The 20580-nt window shown below is 38.4% G+C and overlaps 1 protein-coding gene across 11 annotated transcripts in view; it reads right to left on the bottom strand.

The window, feature by feature from the left end:
- Nucleotides 1-20580, bottom strand: part of CFTR (CF transmembrane conductance regulator) — a 177809-nt gene that overhangs the window by 17111 nt on the left and 140118 nt on the right. For all 11 annotated transcript variants that reach the window (XR_004985842.2, XM_045576273.1, XM_045576269.1 and 8 more), the window contains 2 exons: nt 17299-17454; nt 6487-6576 (listed from right to left, as the gene is read on the bottom strand). Coding sequence is in view for 10 of the 11 variants with exons in the window: in XM_045576273.1 (XP_045432229.1) it covers nt 6487-6576; nt 17299-17454 (246 nt within the window). In the remaining variant the exon portion in view is untranslated. The remainder of the gene's footprint in view (nt 1-6486; nt 6577-17298; nt 17455-20580) is intronic.

The following is a 20580-nucleotide window of genomic DNA, read 5'->3' as shown; positions in this document are numbered from 1 at the left end:
GGAGAACTCAAGAGACAAGAAATCAAGAATGAGTCCCAGGTCTTGCCTCTGGGCAAGTGCAGATGGTGAAGCCATTCACTAGGATTAGGAACATAGGACAATTGTGGGGGTGGTGACCATAAGAAACTCACTTATATGGACATAAGGTGATTGTCCATGCTGAGATGTGAAACACTGTACATCCTCCCATGACCACATCAGAATTACAACTAAACTACAGAACAACCATCATTGAGAACCACCTGAAGTCTAGCTGAACAGAAGTTCTATAACTAAGGATATACAGAAGAAGCCACATGGAGACTCTTAGGGGTGGGGGGAGGCACCGAGCAGGCTGGTCCCACACCCACATATAGCAGTTAAAAATTGGGAGTGACACCTTGGCTGTGGAGGTTCCAGCTGAGGAACAAGTGGCCCCAACCGCACACCAGGCTCCTCAGCCCAGGGTTCCAGTGTTGGGAAGAGAAGTCCCCATAACTTCTGGCTGTGAAAATCAGCAGAGGTGGTGGCTCAGTGAGACTGAGCTGCTGGAGTGCCAGAACTGAAACCTAACATTGTCACTGGTAATAAAATGTAAAAAGAGCTAGCCAGGCTTGATGGCTCTGAATGGTCAGAGCTATTAACTCATTGTCTAGTTGAGATAGTGGTGGTTGAGGCAACTTTAATTTGTTAATCATATGTAAATGTAAGTTGATTTTCTTTTGTTGGAACTTCCAGCCTAAGAGATGGCTTTGTCTCAGAATCTCAATAAAAGGATGGTAAAAAGCCAGAGCAGGGGTTAGTCTTCCCACTAGAAGTGGACTTCCCGCCTGGCCCCCATTTTCCCAAATTAACTCTTTTCCAGTCTCTCTCTTCATTTTAGTGTGCGGCCTTCTCCAGAACACTGGAGTCTCAATTGTTCCTCTTACAGGGCCCACACACGGATTCACTCATTCTAAGATCCATCATGGGGGTAGTAGCTCAAAAGAAGCCAGAAACATACAGGGAGGAATGGAATTGTCTGGACTCAGGGTGAGCACTGGAGAAGCAGCTTTCTCCCAGAGGCCACTGTTCCTTTGCTGAGCCTTTCCACTGCATGTGAAGGCAGCACCATATCTGAGTCTCCATCAACCTAACACTGTTTGCCCTGCCCTGTGATTTCCTGAGACCCCCCCCACCCTGCCCAAACTGTAAGCTTAGCCAAGCAGCTTCCAGTGGCTTTTCCATTCAAATAACCTATCTTGACTTTCCTAAAAATCTCTCAAAGATCCACAAATCCCAAACAAGCAGCACATAGCTTCAGCGAGCCCTGTGCCACTTGCTAAGAATCCCTAAGCCTAGCACTAGCAGCAGCAGGCCTTAGTTCACAGCTTAGCCTCTCCCAGGCACTTTCAAGCTCAGCTCAAATGGCAACCACCTGTGGATCACTTTTTAGTTCACACCAGGTGGCCCAGGGCAGGGCATAGTAGCGACTGACCATGGCCTGAAACTTCGAAGAGGCCCCAGAACCAACATACTCAGTGGCCAGCATCAGACCACACCAGAGCACCACCCAGCCACTCCATAAATGATACAACCAAAGGGCAGACTCAGCAGGCACTAGAGACCCACTAAAGTGAATCCTGCTCCATAGGTGAAGCCCCTGCACAAAAGCTCATCCACTGCAATCATAAGCAGACCTCACAACAAATCAATCTGAGGGTAAATCCCTCCCACTGACACACCAACAGCAATAGAGGCTCAACTACAATAGGAAAGTATACACAATGCACACAAAAGACACACCTGGCTCACCTGATTCAGGTGACCAGAGAGACTATGCCACTGTCCCTCATAAAACACTTAATATATAAGGCCACTCTACCAAGACCAGGAGACATAGCAACTCTAATACATAAAAATATGCCCTGGCCAGTGTGGCTCAGTTGGTTGAGTGCTATCCCATGTACCAAAAGGTCACTGGTTCAATTCCTGGTGAGCACACATACCCAGCTTGTGTGCTTAATCCCTGGTCGGGATGCATGGAGAAGGCAGCCAATCTATGTTTCTTTCTCACACATCAATGTTTCTCTTTCTCTAAAATTTAATTATATAAAACCTTTTTATTTAAAAAAGAAACAAACTCAGGGAGACAGCCAGAATGAGAAGAAAAGGGAACATGCCCCAAATGAAAGAACAGAAGAAAACTTCAGAAAAAGAACTAAACAAAATGGAGACAAGCAATTTATCAGATGCAGAGTTCAAAACACTGGTTATAAGGGTGCTCAATGAACTTAGGAGAAGAGTAGATGAACTTAGTGAGAACTTCAACAAAGAAATAGGAAATATAAAAGGGAGAAAGAAAACATAAAAAACAGTCAGAATGAAGAATAGAATAACTAAAATAAAGAATACATTAGATGAATCAAGAGTAGATTAGATTGAGCAGATGACTGAATCAGTGATTTGGTAGAAAAGGTAGAAGAAAACACCCAAAACATCAAAAAGAAAAAAGAATCCAAAAAAGTGAGAATCGTTTAAAGGCCTCTGGGACAACATCAAGCATACCAGTATTTGCATCACAAAGAAACCAGAAGGAGAAGATAAAGAGCAAGGAATTGAAAACCTTTTGAAGAAATAATGATGGAAAACTTCCCTAACATGGTGAAGGAAATAGACATACATGCCTAGAAAGCACAGAGAGCACCAAATAAGATTAACCCAAAAAGCCCACACCAACACACATCATCATTAAAATGCCAAAGGTTAAGGACAAAGAGAGATTCTTAAAAGCAGCAAGAGAAAAGCAGTTAGTTAGATAAGGGAACTCCCATAGGGCTGTCAGCTTATTTCTCAATGGAAATTTTGTAGACCAGAGGGATTGGCATGAAATATCCAAAGTCATGAAAAACGTGGCTCATGCTTTGTCTCAGAATCACTCTATCCAGCAAGGATATAATTTAAATTGAAGGAGATATAAAGAACTTCTCAGACAAGAAAAAACTAAAGGAGTTCATCAGTACCAAATCAGTATTACAAGAAATTTTGAATAGACTTCTTTAAGAAAAAAAAAATATATAAAAATATGAATAAGAAAATGGCAATAACTACATACTTGTCAACAATTACTTCAAACGTGGATTTATTAAATGCTCCAATCAAAAGACATAGGGTGGTCCTGGACAGTGTTTCTCAATGGTTAGAGTGTTGGCCCCTGCACCTAAGGGTCTTGATTCAATTCCAGGTAAAGGGCATATACCTGAGCTGCAGTTTGCTTCCCATCCCCCAGGCAGGGCATACATAGGAGGCAACCAGTCAATGTGTTTCTCTCACATTGATGTTTTTCTCTCTCCCGCCACACTCTCCCTGAAAATAAATAAATAAATAAATAATTCTGAATGAATTAAAAAAAAGAGCCTTACAGATTCTGTCTACAAGAGACTCATTTCAGATTGAAAGACACACAGACTGAAAGTGATGAAAAAATATTTCATGAAAATGGAAACCATAAAGAAATGATGCATATGTACAATGGAATATGACTCCATCATAAAAGAGAATGAAATCTTGCCATCTGAAACAATATGGATGGACTTAGAGCATACTGTGATGAGTGAAATACGTCAGAGTGAGAAAGACAAATGCCCTATGACTTCACTTATGTATAGAATCTAAAAGACAAATAAACAAAACAGAAACAAACTCTGAGGTACAGAGAACATTTTGATGGTTACAAAATGAGAGGGGAGTTGGAGGGATGGATGAAAAAGGGGAAGAGAATGAGAACAGATTGGTATTTACCCAATAGCCTCGAGGATGTAAAGTACAGCATAGGGAATATGGTCAATAATATTGTAACTACTACATATGGTGTCAAATGGGTACTAGATTTATTGGGATGATCATGTCATAAAATAACTACATATCTAGTCACTATGTAATAATCTGAAACTAATATAATATTGTATGTCAACTGTAATTGAAAAATAAAAAATTATTACAACAATGCTATCAATTTACTGGACCACAAAGCTAGGGGCCTTGCCACACCCTCCCCAACCTCCCACCCTATCCCATCCCTAATTTTGGATTCAGTCTGATAGGAGATTCTCTTTGTCCATACACCTGGTAAAGTCAGTGATTCTGGGAAGAAGCGATCTGCCTCTGATTTGTTTTGGGATGTGGACATTAGACCATCTCAATCCACAGAGTGCCAAGATGAAGGTGTGGGCCCAAGATACAAAGCTGTTTGGACAAACTTTGCTTCCAGACCTTAAGAGTTACTCATTAGGCATGATCCTCATGGTCTCACACAATCTAGTCTTTGTCAGCAAGGATAAGGCTTCACAATGGAGTTTCCATCCAGAGCCAAGCTAGGAATAAAGTGTTTCTTGGCCCAGTGTTGACATGTGCTTGTGATTTTCACTTGGGAAAAGGGGAATTATGAAGGAGGTGCTGTTGGGATAAGATTCGGGAGTCTGGCTATCTGCCATTATTCAGTTTATTTCCCTCTAGAGACCTGAGTCATACCAAGGTCACAGAGAGGACTCGATGAAATGACCTACATCCTGGTTTGCCCTGGTTTATCCTGGTTTATACTATTTCCCCAGTATCTTGTCCAGTTTAGACACTGGCATGCCCCTATTCCTGTTTGGATATGTTATATGATCAACCATTTAAGACTAAAGCTCAGGCCCTCTTAACTTATAAACCAATGCCTTTTCTAACTCCTCTGGGCTATTACTTATTTGTTTGTATTCTATTTTCAGGGCCTCTGGAGCAAAAACTTATCACCACCGCTCAAAGCACATGAAGTCAATAATGTAGGGAGAGCATTAACATCCCTGTTCGCAAATTATTAAAAAGATGATCAGGAAAAAGATAGACCTCAATACAATTTGATCAAATAAAAATTGAAACATTTTTTTTGCATTTTAATGGTATTTAAAATCTTCACTGTGTCTTATAAAATTTTAGATATTTTTATGTTGCTGATTTCCTGTAAATTTTATTTTGACTTGGCAATATTTGCAGATTTTATACAATCTGATGCCTTCCTTTCCAAGTTTCCCTCCCACAACATTGTGTTATGGAAGTCACATCAAAGATCTTTCTTAAAATGTATTACTTCCAATTTAGTTAATGTTTCCTTTAAAAACTCCCATAAGGAAACTTTGATACTGAAAACAGTTAATCTAAGTGCATTTTATTAGGGGCATGTTAAGGTTGGGCACTCAGTGGGGAAGTGTTTCACACTCACAGGTATTTCAAAGCTCCTGACGAGATCCATTCTGAATGAAGGCAGAAAAGGAGAGAACATTTGGGAATTGTACTACAAGGACTAACAATACAGGAAATAGTGGAACAATATTGGTCCCTAAAAAGATCCTTGAATCTCAAAGTTCTTATTTAGGTCTTATAGCTGTAGTGTGTCATCATCCAGAACTTTGAACTTAAACCTCAAGTTTAATGAAACAGAGCAATTTATGTTGCCCCTTACTTTAATATTTTAAGAATTGTCAGTTTGCAGTTAGGATTCTTTTTAATGGAACCAAACATTTCATTTAAGCTCTCTCTCTCTCTCATCCCATATTCCTGTGTATAATACCTTCAACTGTAATAGACCATCTATTGAGTAAATTTGGGGTCTTATTTAGGAATTTTGACTATTTTAATCCATATGTGTCCTACATGATGCCTTAATGACCGCAAAAAATGGAGTATGCTGTATCTAGGTCATGTGGCATTGTGCCTAAAAGCACTCACCGCCAGCACATTCCCTAGAGGTAGTTGAGTCCTGGTGGCTTCCAGAGAAGACCATTGTCATCTGCACGTGTCCTAGAATGATCATCATCCTTATATGTTAAAACCATGCTTCCCAGAAAAATACATCCTGTCAAAGCAAAGCCTCCTCCTTCTACTGGGGAAGCTTCAAAACCCAGAGAGGGAGTAGCTGAGAAGGTGTAGAGAGATGATTTTTTGTATCAGGAATAATCCTGATGTAATGTAGGTCTCCCAGTTCATGTCTCATTGATGCACATTGGTAGGGAAGAAGATAACAGAAATGCTATCTCTGGGGCCTGATAGATGGAGACTTAACACTGAGGAGAGCCCTAACTGGTTTTACTCAGTGGATAGAGCATTGGTCTGTGGACTGAAGGGTCCCAGGTTCAATTCCAATCAAGGGCATGTACCTTGGTTGCGGGCACATCCCCAGTAGAGGATGTGCAGGAGGCAGCTGATCAATGTTTCTCTCATCAATGTTTCTAACTTTCTATACCTCTCCCTTCCTCTCTGTAAAAAAAAGTCAATAAAATATATATTTTTTAAATGGAAATGAATACCAAGGAGAGGAAGAGGTGTAATCCAAGTACTGGGTGCTCCAGGTATGTTAGAGTTCTTTGATTTCAAGTTGTGTGTATGCATGCAGGTACACACACACAAGTGTGTAAAATTATCTCAGCTATGACAACAACTCTTGTGTGGGTATGAACTACCTTTTTCCAAAATATTTGTTAGCATCCTTACCTGATCTGCAACTTTCCATATTTCTTGATCATTCCACTGTTCATAGGGATCCAAGTTTTTTCTAAATGTTCCAGAGAAGATAAACACTTTCTACAACAATAAGGAAACAAAGAGGAAAACATGAATAACATAAATATCTTTTTACTTTTTGCACATTTTATTGTGAAATATTTCGAGCAAAAACTTATTTTAAAATAATGTAACACCTACCCAAGCACTTACCATCTAGTTTTCTTCAGTTTTTAAATTTTTATATTTGCTTTGTATGTTTTTAAGAAATAAAATATAGCTAATTTTGAAGTCCCTTATGAACATGAAATTAAGATCACTGTAAATTGTGGAAAATTAAATGTTTTATTCCTAGCAATATTTCCTATAAGCAAGTATAATATTAAGTTAATAGTTAAAAATTATAAGATTATAATTTTTGTCACAATGGTTTGAACACATTTCTCTTTTGTATTAAGGTATTTTTCTTGAATTTCTATTATAAAACTAGCTTCCTAAGGGATTTTGAAGTTAAATTACAGACATTTACTTAAACATACATGTTAGTCTGGTCTATAAAAACCAAGGCACACCTCTACCTCCAAAACCAGACAGGCACAGGGGAATTCACTTAGAAATCAATGAAAGCGCAAAAAATAAAATATTTGTTTAATCGAATGCATGTTGCAGAGGCAGGTTGAGGTTGATCCTGCTGAAGTAACACAATGGCAATCTCACTCCCTGCATGGAGCCCTGCTTAGTGACACCCCAGACACCGTTTGCCACATCATGTCACTGTCTACTAAGGCTGACCTATATGATTAAAAAACGTTTTAAAATAAATTTGCTATCTCACTGGGGAATGCTGATACAGAAATAATAATATTTAGTTCTCTTTTGTGCCCATGGGTGAACTAAAAAATATTTTTGATACTAATGTTCAGAATAATTTTTTTTGCATTGCCTTTTTGGTTTTGCCTTTGGTTAGTAACACCCAAAAAGGAGAATGAAGAACTGAATTTCTTAAAGGCTTAATTTCACAAATTGCTTTACACTGAGAGAGAATGCTCAGTGCCAATCTGATCTGTAAGGAAATACACAAGGTAAGGTGCCTACAGATTGATGGTATCTGTGCCTCTCAGGCAGAATTCCAATATCCTCACCATGGCAGCCAAAGTCAAGGGGAGATATATTAGAGACCTTATTCCCCAGGGCATGGTTTATGGCTTAAAAAACAAAGGTGTTGCTAAATATCTCAGGAACCCTCTAGAGTCTCCCTTCCCCTCCCCACCCCCCCCCAAAAAAAAAGCCTTGTCTGCTATTACTTAACTTCCTAGGGATGTGTACCTTGTTTTACAGAAGTGGATATAAAAGTTGGCTAGATGACTCATCAGATAAGATGTGTATATCTGTGCAATCTCCTCAAAGCTCCCAAGTAAATGAAAGCACTATCCAAATAAGCTAAAGAGAGCAGACAAAGATCATTCTAATAAACTACGGAGAAATAAAGAGCAAGTGACTCTGAGAACTTAAGTCAATTCATTATTTAAGAAATTGTATTTAGGCCGAAACCGGTTTGGCTCAGCAGTAGAGCATCGGTCTGCAGACTGAAAGGTCCCAGGTTCGATTCCGGTCAAGGGCATGTACGTTGGTTGCGGGCACATCCCCGGTAGGGACTGTGCAAGAGGCAGCTGGTTGATGTTTCTCTCTCATGGACATTTCTAGCTCTCTATCTCTCTCCCTTCCTCTCTGTAAAAAATCAATAAAATATATTAAAAAAAAGAAAAAAAGAAATTGGGTTTAGTTAATATCTAAAGTTCAAAGGCTTGCCAATGGAATTTTGCTGTTTACTATTTTTTACATTTTTCTATGGGAAATAACAATGATGGGGGGGTTACCAAGCATCAGACAATGTATTATGTGCTTCAGAAAAGTTATCTCCACTGGGAACTACTGTATTTTTCGGACCATAAGACGCACTTTTTCCCCCCAGAAGTGGGAGGAAAAAGTCCCTGCGTCTTATGGTCCAAATATAGCCTGCACATATACTTTAAAAAAAAAGTTTTTTTACTTGCCCGGCTCTGTGTGGTCTCTGTGTGCTTGCCCGGCTCTAAAATGGTTCTAAATGCTGCTGTTTACTTTACAGGGTTGATTACATGTGTTTATGACTGTGATGTTGGGTTTTAATGCACATAAAATATTTTAGTACACTATTTGTTTCAGAATCTTTTTTTCTTCATTTCCCTTCTCTAAAAACTGGTGCGTCTTATGGTCCGAAAAATACGGTAAGTGGTTGGAAAACAGAGCTCTGGCTTATGGCAGGCTTACTGGGAGCCAGGTAAGCTCTTTACATGTGGTATCTCTTTATCTTCAGATCAGCCTAATGACAGATCCTATTATTGCACATGAAGAAATCACAGCAGGGAAAATTGAAGTGACTTTTCCAAGTCACTTAGCTAGCAGGACCCAAGGGTGTTTGTCTTCAAGCCTGTGCTCCTCACCACCATAGCAAAATACCTCAAGTCTTATGGGGACCAACTTTTCCAGGAAAAGATTAAAGATTGGGCAAGATCCCAACAGCACTGAGTAGCATAGTCTTGATTACAGCAGTGTCATCCATGCCCTTGGCCACAGCTCAGGTCCAGCACAGTGGAGAAGTTAGCTTCCTCTTCCTATACAGGATCTGAGTTGAAGGGTTTATATGGGCTACGGGGTCCTTGTAAGTTTCAAGAGGACTTACATATCCAATGGAACAAGACAATAGAACTTTTTACTACAGACAAATGGAATAGTGCCATCACTTTGGACAACCACGGGCGGAGGCCAAAGGTATCATGACATCAAACCAAATAGAGAAGTTACTAAAGGTAATGTAGTTTGCAAAGATGGCATAGTAATATAGCTCTGACCTGGTGGCTATATCTATAAATAAGAACCCACATCCTTTAAGCCTCAGTGTTCTCACTGTACAATGGAAAATGCCATCTTTCTTCTCAAATCTACTCTGCCTCTAGGTTTCCATTTCAATACAAAGCACCTTCATTTCCTTAATGCAGAAACTTGGGAGTCATCAAAGACTTATCTATTTCACTAATCTTCCCAAATGGAATCAATCATCAGACCTGTGAATTGGTTTCCCAAAATATATCTCAAATCCATTTAAAAAAAAAAAATCTCTATTGCTACTGTATAGTTCAAGCCATCAGACCTCTTTCTGGAATATGCAAGAATCTCCTAATTGATCTCTTTCCTTTCACTCTTGCCTTCCTTCCCAGTTCACTCTCATTTAGTGCCAAAGCAGATGCTATAAGTATACATTGGATTATGTCATCAGCCTTTTGAAAAACCTTCAGTGGTTTTCCATTACACTCAGGAAAATGTAAAATCTTTTAAAAAAAATATATATTTTATTGATTTTTTACAGAGAGGAAGGGAAAGAGATAGAGAGTTAGAAACATCGATGAGAGAGAAACATTGATCAGCTGACTCCTGCACAGCCCCCCTTGGGGAATGTGCCCACAACCAAGGTACATGCCCTCGACCAGAATCAAACCTGGGACCCTTCAATGAAAATGTAAAATCTTTAAGATGGTCGACAGGCCATTTAGTCCCTTCTATTTCTTCCAGTCATTTAGTGATCTTCTCCCCACCCTGCCCCTTTTCACTCCAGCCACATACTCAGTGAGCATCAAAATTATACATGTGCATTTGTAATCATTTTTGTAATGTTCATCTCTTCTACCCCATTAACTTTGCTATATACCCTGTCATTAACTCAAAGGCTTTGTACATAGTATATGAACTCCCGGTCCAACTTCTGAGGGGATACTTTGCATATTAGCCTTTTATATATATAGATTAGTCAGAGTTCAGCACATACTATTTTTATTCTTTTGATAAGAATAAGTACTAAAACTCATAATCTTTAAAGATAATACTAACAATCCATTAAAACTTTAATATCTCTATATAATTGGTAGGGAAATAGTATGCCTAGCTTTTCTAATGGCCTAATAATTTACATATAATATTTGTCAACTGTATAGCAACATATAATAATTTATTTCAAATAGATATACATTCAAAATTATGAAGGAATAAAGATGTTTATTAAAATTAGACATCCAAAAGTTTTAGATGTAGTGGATTTAATACCATTCAAAAATTCTGTAAGTTTTTTGTTTACAGTTTATTGTGTAACATTAAAGTAATGCTTTAATTTTAAAGAAAATTTAACTGAATGAACTGATTCAGTTAAAATTCAATTTCATACAATTACACAAACATTTCATTCCTGTCTTACAAACAGTATCTGGCATTCTCTTGCTTTCAGGGTGACAGTAGGTATTTAGCTCTGTTTTCTAAACTTCACTGTGTGAAGTTTCCACAAACTCATCTCTAAAGCTGAGAGGTCACCTACATCCTTTTTCCTGATGTACAAATGAACCAGCCAAGACCCTGAGAAGTCATGTGGCTTGGCCAAGGTGACACCGTCAGGCTGACTGCACAACAAAACATGCCCCTGAAGCTGTAAGTCACAGTGATCCTCTCTCTCTCTTTTAGGAAACTGTTCACCATAGGAAAATTAAGATGTACATATATTTGATATTTATTCAATGTCCTGGATGTAAGGTATAAAGAGTAATTCTTGGGACTCAAGGAAAAAATAAGGAGAGCACCAATGTTCATTGCCCAACTAATCTCTTTCCTGAAGCTGACTCCTCAGCGCAGTAGAGACAGCCAAGCCTATATGGAGTGCTCGAAGTGCTGGTAAATCACTGCAATAGATGCTTCAGTCTTGGATATCAAATGAAAAACAAGAAGTGTGGATTCTGTGATTCCTGAATGTAAGATAAATTAAATGAGTCAGAGAAATGACTCCTATTCTCAAAGATATACTGGTTTAAAAAAAAAAAAGATTTTTCATTTATTTTTGGAGAGAGAGGGAGAAGGAGAGAGAGAGAGAGAGAGAGAGAGAGAGAGAGAGAGAGAGAGAGAAATGTTGATGTCAAAGTGAAATGTTGATTGCCTCCTGTATGCCCCCTACCATGGATAAAGTCCACAACCTGGGCCTGTGCCCTAACCAGGATTGAACCAGCAACTTTTCAGTGCATGAGACATAGCCCAAACAACTGAGCCACAAGGATATAATGCTTTTTTTGTTTTGTTTTGTTTTGGCTCAGGGTGGGGCAAAAGTAAGTTTATAACAAATAGATAATTTTATAAGGTTAATGTATATTATGTATATTCCATTTATTTGTATGTAAGTGGTTACATTGAAGATGTTCAAATTATTGCTTCCTGTAAAGTCATTTAATGCATTAAAACCTTTTACAAACATTTTTTTTTTTTAGGATATACTTTTTTTCAGATATAGCATAAAAATATTTCCTAGATTGGACCAAATTATCAAAGACATCAAATTTTTAGGCTCAGAAATACTAAGATTGTATTGCACTGATGACCATACAACTTATTTTCTCTTTTCTTCTTGAATCTGGAACTCAACTCTCATTGTCCTCATTACCTTCTTCCAGTACAGCTGGCGAGTTTCTCAGCCCATTGCTCTGCTCCTGATTCTGCCTCCCTGAAGTCCATTGTCCACACACTGTGGGCAGCAGCGGCCTTACTAACACTCTCTCACCACCTCTTCCTAGCTCAAGAGTTAACGTATTCCTCACTTGTCAAGTCTTTCCCTCTTTCTAAATATTCTCTAACATATGGCCACCTCTGCCCTTTGCCCCCAACTTTTTCTGGTTCCCATCTCTGTACTTGTTCATAATATCCCTGCCTGGGATCCAGGAATATGGTCTCCAAAGCTTCCTGCCCGGAACCTTTCTAAAACCCACACACTGTACGGCCCACTTTAATGATCACCATAAGGATGCAGTGATATGGTGGGGCTGGATTCTTTCTCCTATTGCCACAGCATCCATGACTAGTCTGTGCCTGGACCCATGACTACATATAACTACCTCTGTTTAATTCCTACAGCATAGACCTCCAATTCGATACAAAGATGAGAACGTGATCCCTTGTCCTTAAGGAATTATAAATGGTAACAAACGACAACCCAGCGTATTGTACTTACTACGTGCCAGGGAGTAGACTAAGTGTTTGAACTCATTTAATCCTCACAAAAACCCAATGAAGGAGTTACTGTCAGTATATCCATTTTATGGACAATTAAACTGAGGCGCAGAGAAATGAAATGACTTGCCTAAGATTATAGAGCTAGTAGAATCCAGATACCAGCAGAACCACAGTCTCTTGTAAAAGAGATCAAGGATTTAGTGACTCAGCACAAAACAATGTATATTGGATTCCTACTATGCAAGCCATTGTGTTATATGCCATATTGAGAGAGAAAAATTAGTAAGGTTAAAAAAAACCTGTTTTATTTAGCATTTCTGCCACTCTTCTCTGATTGGTGATGATTTTGTGTTTAAATCCTGCTTCCTTAACTGAAATGTCCACAAAGTGTTTACAATACTGAGTGGAAATTAAACAAATACACAGAGAACACAGGATCTAAACACAGTTCTAGATCCCAGAGTTTAACCTTTGTGATGGCAAAGTGACTATGGCGAAGAAGATCGTCTCAGAGGGAGAAAGCGCATGAACAGAGGACATGGGAGAGAAAAGTCGGGTTTCGTGGGCCAGTGAGACACACTGGAGTGAAACATAAAGTGTTCAGGTATGAGGAGGGGTGGATCTGTCTGCAAAGGTTGGGTTGAGGTAGGGGTCTGACCACAAATGGAAGAATCTGGACCTATTCAGTGAAGGAAGAAGTGCCCTAAAAGGCAAATCACAAAATCGGAATGCTGCTTTAAAAAGCTTAATGTGTGTGCAATGTGTGTTGGAGGGATGTGAATAAGATTATAAGAAAAATACAGCAGTGGAAATAGAAAAGAAGGAAGGATACAGCAATGTGGTGGGGCTGGATTCTCTCTCCTACTTGCCCACAGCATCCCCGACAAGTCTGTGCAGAGACCCTAACTATATATAATCATCTATGCTTAATTTATCATTTTTGTTTTTGTTCTTTGATCCCCGACTTATGGCAATGAGCGTACTTTTGAGCCTCTCAATGGAAGTTCATAGGTTGAATGGGGAGCGCAATACCACTAATAGACTGTAACTATTGAATCTAAAATAATTACTGTAATTTAAGCATATAGAAAGAACTCAATAACTAATTATTAAACTGTGAATTATTGTTAAACTGAATGAGCACTGCTGTGCTCCCAACCTCATTGTTCAGATCGATGGATACATGTGTTGGACCTAAGTAATTTCTCTCACAGCAAACGATGTTCCAGCTCTGTAGAGGCAGTCAGGTGTGGGCGTGGACGACCAGTTTCAGATCAAAGTCTCATTGCAAGACGAGGCCTGTCATTCCCACAGAATAGCTTTGCAGCCTTTCACACTTACAATTGAAGCTTTGAAAATACATTTTAAAGTTATTTCTCTGTTTTTCATGAATTAAGGGCTTAATTAAGGCTTACGGTTAATGAACACGTCTCAGTGCTCCAGCTGCCTAAGCCCATTGAGCTCTGACTCTAGGTCTTACTATCTATGCCCTCGGAGCTCACAGGCAAAACAGAACAAATTAAAGAAGGCTCCACCTTGAAAAGTACACAATCCCCTAGTTCCTGGCCTGGCTGTATTCCCCAAGATTTCTTCCTTGCATGTTTTCTAGCTACATGAGGGAAGAAGGGGGGGGGGGGGGGGGAAGCCAAAACACAATTGCATGAACTTGCCTACACGAATGGCATCTTGTGATTCCACAGGATTCGGGATCACTGAAGGAAAGGGAACGTTTCTTGTTCAAAATTTTCTTGTTCAATGTTTTCTTGTGTATGAAAACAAGTGACTAATGGACCCAGAGGTCTCTGATGTCTCAATGTCAGAGATCTATGCCCTTGCCAGATCAGAAAGATGAAAGGAAGAAAAAGATAGAAAAGATTAAAAAAAAAGTTTTTGTAGGATTTTAAATTCCCCTTTCTTCCTTCTATTTCTTTTTTAAGGTCAAAATTATGTAATTTGAATTTTCAGTAAAATCATCTCTTGATTTGGAAGTTCAGAAGGTGTGAAGAATTTGGCCTTTTTCTCTCTTTATTGAATATTCACTTAATATTCTCAAGGTGTCAATGTAGAGGAACTAGTATATTCTGTCTATAGACATCCTTGTAACACTCAGACACAATCCCAGAAACCTGGGTCATAAACGTGTGCAATGAGAAGCAATTCTATGAGCACAATCACACATTTTACATCTCAAAGTACTTCTTGTTTAGTATATAAAAAGCTTGAAGGCATAGAAGAGAGAAAACAAAATAAAAGTGCTTGGAATATTCACTTTAGCAGAAAGGTGAGATAAAGAATTTTCACAACGCTGGCCCACTTGCTCTTTCTCCAGGTCTTGCATACTCAGGCTCCTGCATATCTAGGTCCCTAAAAAGAACAGATGATAGCCAAGACCAGTTTGGCTCAGTGGATAGAGCGTCGGCCTGCAGACTGAAGGGTCCTGGGTTCTATTCTGGTCAACGGCATGTACCTTGGTTGCGGGCACATCCCCAGTAGGGGGTGTGCAAGAGGCAGCTGATCGATGATTCTCTCTCATCGATGTTTCTAACTCTCTATCCCTCTCTATCTCTCTGTAAGAAATCAATTATATATATATATATATATATATATATATATATATATATATATATAACAGATGATAAAACAAAAACCTCTCTATTTATTGGCAGATAGATAAAAGGATTCCCAGTGAAACTGAAATTATTTTTTAGGACGGTGCTTATTCAAATAAGAACACCAAGGAAACAAACTGTCATTATTGTAGTTAAAAATGGAATCAGAATAATTAGCATCAACTGAACAACAACACTTACTCAGGCAACCACATTCTGTCCTGTGTTCTCCCACATTGCCATTTGCCTAACGCTATCACCTTGGGATACTTGTGTTCCCACTGTTTATCTTTAGACCACTTGGTAATCCTTTTTTTTCTTTCTGAAGAAACAATATTGTTTTTTAAAGTTCAACCAGGATTAAGCTTCTGGCCACATGGCAAAGTCTAGACAAATGAATGAAAAGCATCATTCTAGCAGTTACAATATTTAGTGCCTCATAGTTGACAGGAACAAATGTTACACAAAAGTAATCTAAAAAAATACAAGCTTTTTCTAAAGGTCGATTTATAGTCACTCTCCTGGCAGATGTTCCTAGCATTTTAATTTTGTAATAAAAGTAGATAATAGTGAGCACCATGGTAGTGGAGTGGGTTCCGTGCCCATTGATACAAAGAAGGCAAAAGTGAAACAGTGACTATCTCCATAGAGATGAGAGTAAATACTAGTAGACATGCAGCACATGCCTCTCAGATCTGCTCACATTGAAGACATTCATTGGTTTCCATTTCGACCATTTTAGAATGGAACTGTTGCCATTTTTCTCATATGGAAGAAGTCCTTTTGCAGTAAAACAGAGTGGCACTAAGCCAGTGAGGCTAGAGATACTGTGTGTGACCCAAATCAAAGAGTGACATTAAAAACAAAAGAAAAAAAAAAGAAGGGGAAGGAATTAGCCAAAAAACATATACACATCACACATGGACACTGGCAGCAGTGTGGATGAGTAAATGTGGGCAGGGGAGGGGGCAATGGGGATGGAAAAAGACTTTGCTTGGGGTGATGGGCACATGATGCAGTGTACAGATTATGTTTTATGGAGCTGTACACTGAAAACTCTATGGTTTTATGAACCAATGTCACCCCAAAACATTCAATTAAAAAAAAACAAAAAAAAACTTGCAACCCAGAGGCTCATGTAGGCAGAGCCAGAACCAGGCAAAAAGCTTAGTTCCTAAATCTCAGATTCTCTTAGAGTAGTTTCTACCCATATCCATCCCATCACTGTCTTTCAACCCTCCTCCCCTTTCTCTAAAAAAAAAAAAAAAAAAAAAAAAAAATATATATATATATATATATATATATATATATATATATATATATATATATTAAAATAAATAGCTACATACTAATCTTATATGGTCATTCTTATCCAAAGAACAAAAATACAATCATTATACTTCTCATTTTCAATTCCACTACCTCATGCTTCCAAGTGTTCGTTATGTCAGCAGCATCTTTCATATCTCACAAAGCATTTCTCAATCTGCTGTGGTTGTTAACTTGGATCTCAGACCACTGAAGCAGGACAAAAGCCCCAGGCTCTTACTACATATTATGTCTTTTGGGATAAGCTAGCAAAACTACTAATATTTTAATAACAGGATGTCAGAGAATTCTGAACTTTTAGAGGTAGTTCTAATGAAAAGGTTGCATTGCACAAAATGGACAGAAATACATAACAAACTAGAGGCCTGGTGCATAAATTTATGTATGGGTGGGGTCCAGCTAGCGATGGGGGAGGGGCCACAGGAGGTTGGCCGGCCCCGCCCCTGATGGGGGGGCCGATCGGGGGTGGGGCCAGTGGGGGCGGGCTGTGTGAGGTTGGCCAGCTGGCCCTGCCTCCTATCAGGGTCGGGGTGCCAATTGGGGACCAAGCCGCAGGGGGAAAGGGCTGCAGGAGGTTGAGGGGGGCCAATCAGGGCTCCGATGGGGCCAGTTGGCTGCTGCAGTGCACGTCATAGCGACAGGTCATTCTGGTCATTCTGGCCTGGCATTCTCGTCACTTGGCTTTTACATATAGAGATACATTTTGCAGGGAAATATGAATTTCTTGAGTGTAATTATCAAATAATAGTAAAATTATATTTAGTTATTTCCCCCCTAGTTTATTTTAGCTTACCTGTGGCATAACTCCAAAGGCTTTTCTCCACTGTTGCAAAGTTATTGAATCCCAAGACACACCATCTATTTGGATTTCTCCTTCGGTGTTCAGTAGTCTCAAAAAAGCCGATAACAAAGTACTCTTCCCTGATCCAGTTCTTCCCAAGAGGCCCACCTAGAATATAAGAGGGATGGCATTACTCCGGCGATGTACAGATACCCTACCATAAATGTAAACTGGTAATGCACTTCAATAAAAAACAAACAAACAAACAAACAAACACCATAGGAACTGTTTATTTTTAAATAATCACCAGGGAAAGATTTTCACTTATTTTTTCAAACCTTTTTTTGTACTCCCAATTATGAACAATATTGATCTGGAACTAAGTACCAAAACTGGCCATAAGGAATTGGATCCCTGATGCTGGTTTCCTTTATCCATGACTTTCATAATTGCAAAAAAGTTGAAAATGCCCATTTTCCATCAACGAAAAGCAAAGATACTGTGTCTGAATGCCCGTTATTTCTAAGGGTAGGCTTAAGCCAGAAGCAGAGACCTGTCGTTTGATCTAGTTACACACATAGACACAAACTTGAAAATGAATGAATCTGAAACAGTCCTAACACTTACTAGTAGAAACTGTCCTTTATAAATAAGCAAGCATCAAGTTTAGGCCTAACCATAAGCAAGACCAAGTTCAATGAGCAACACAATCCCAGAGAAGGCTGGGTGGGCCTTGCTAACCCCCACGCATAAGCACTTGGACAGCTGTCAAATCAAATTCTTACCTACATCCTGATTGGCAAGAAGAGGATTTGGGGAAGCAAAAAAGATACTAAAGAAAAGTAAAAACCATTCTTGTTATTGGAAACCATGAGAGCATGGCATGCATAGCAAGGGGGAGCAGGCGCTGCAGGAATTTAGCCCACCTCTGGGCTCAGACCCAGTTCTTAGAGGAAGGTGCTCTGAGTGAGATCAAACATTCCTAAACTTATTTAATGAATGAACTGCCCAACATTTAGTGGCACTGAATAGATGTTCATTTCCTTCCCCTTAACATTATTCCTTTTTTTTTTTTTTAATCCTTCAGCCATTTTTATAGTAGAACTGAGCAAATGGTCCTTCAGAGTAGTGACTTTCACGTTATCAATGGTAAAGGACAGTCACATCTTGTTCTGTGTTTTTAGTTTCTAACCCACTGCACACCAGTACTTTAAAAATCCAATAATAACAATGAATTTCTAAATGCTTCATCTTACTTCCTATACTTATCACAAACTAGTAACAGTTTATGAAGCAGAATCAGTTCACAGACACAATAAATGCTTTAGTGCATACAATCACCTTTAATAATAATAATAATAATAATAACAACAACAACTTATTAACCTCTTATTAGGAACCTGGTAATAAACTAGACCTTTGGGATAAACTGGTAAATAAACAATGACACAATTGTCTTTCTTTCATAAGAGATCTATAAGGAGACCTTAAAAAATGTATGCTTTCCTTTTTGATGAAAAGGAAATTGGGGGAGGGGCAAAAAACAAAAAGGTGAATGGATTAAGAAGTACAAGTTGGTAGTTACAGAACAGTCACAGGGATGTAAAGTAGAGCATATGAAATATAGTCAATAACATCGTAATAAATACATATGGTATCAGATGGGTACTAGATTTACCAGGCAGATCACTTAGTAAGTTATATAATGTGTAATCACTGGATTGTACACCCGAAACTAATATAGTATTGCATGCCAACTCAAATTGAAAAACAAAAATTTAAAATTAAAAAAAATGTATGTTCTCTGAGATAACTGAGAAAGTCAGATAAACCAAATGTTATACACAACAGTTCTTTGAGGTTCTTCATACAACTAATCACAATCAGCAATTGTGATTAGTTGTATGAATTATTTTATTTATTCTTTGATTATTGCTTGTGTTAACTCCAAGAATATAAATTCTTCAAAGGCACAGCAGTCTATCTTGTATCCCCTTGAATTCTCAGCACCTGGCAAATGGTTGGCCCACATAAAGTGATCAATAAATACTTGTTTGGATTGACTGAAGGACAGGCAGATAGAAGGATAAATATATGTATGTATGTATATATGAATGGATGGATAGAAAGAAGGGTAGAAGAAAGGGATGTAGAGATGGAGGGAGGGAAAGGTAGATGAATGAATAAACTTAGTTGATCTAACAAACAAGTGGATTTTATTAATTTGGTCAATTTCTAGATCAATGCTCAATTTAAAAATCTTGTGAAATTCCATATGCAGCTTTTATATTTGAATCAGCCCCTGTACAAACCTATTCATCATATGTCATGATTATTTGAACACAAGCGTAAAGATTTGTATAAGCAATCTGGATATGCCCCATGATATATTGTATATAATATAGGTGAGGTATAGAGAGAAGGAAAATTCAATAGGAGGAAGTAATTTCCTCTAAGGTAATATAAAAATTTTTTTATAAAAAAGCCGTGAGGTCCAGGCCCCAAATCATTGGTCTGGGTTCTAATAAGTAGGATAAATGATGTCTCCTTTCTAAAAAGCAAATACTGATTTTTAGAGAACTCAGTTTTTATGTTGGGATGAGACTAGATTCATAGGCCATTTATTAACCTTTTGTTTAGCTTTAAAATATTTAGCTTTTGCTCTGGCTTCCTTATATTATTCAACAGCTTGTATTACAGTATGTTTGACTTGTTTTTCATTCAACACCAAGGAATCTTACTGGTTTGTAACTAACGAAGTCTTCTTGTTGTTTATATAATTGGCACTTACTAATTCTTTTCCGGGATTTGTTTTGTCAGGCTTCTCCGTGATCTGTTGAATAAGCCAGAGTACTTCCCACAAACAAGCTTTTACGATCTATCCTAGTTTCAAGTCAATGTTTTCTAGTAACTTCAATGCTCCTCCTCTCTGAGAATTTTGGATCAAGATAAATCAAACTATTATGTGGAGAGTTAAACAGTGTTAGGTTTGGTGCTAGTTGTAAGCACATTGTACCATGAATAGCACAGGCTCAATACCTTCTTTTCAGAGTAACTAAGTCACCATTTTAATATTGTAACAGATTGAAACCTGCTGTAATTATTTTTCATCTCCTGGTGCTCTCCAGAAATCAAGATGCAAATCAAATAAAATTTAGATCCCAAACATGATACTAACTGTACCCCTTATATGTTGACATATCTGTTTATTAATAACACATACTTCTTAATATAATAAGGTCTTGAGAATATGCTCCTCATAAATTCTGTATTATAAGCTACTGAATGATTCAG

Source organism: Pipistrellus kuhlii, unplaced genomic scaffold (assembly GCF_014108245.1).
Source record: "Pipistrellus kuhlii isolate mPipKuh1 unplaced genomic scaffold, mPipKuh1.p scaffold_m20_p_10, whole genome shotgun sequence".
NCBI lineage: Eukaryota > Metazoa > Chordata > Mammalia > Chiroptera > Vespertilionidae > Pipistrellus > Pipistrellus kuhlii.
Note: the sequence above shows the minus strand (reverse complement) of the source record. Positions and strands in the feature narration are given on the sequence as shown.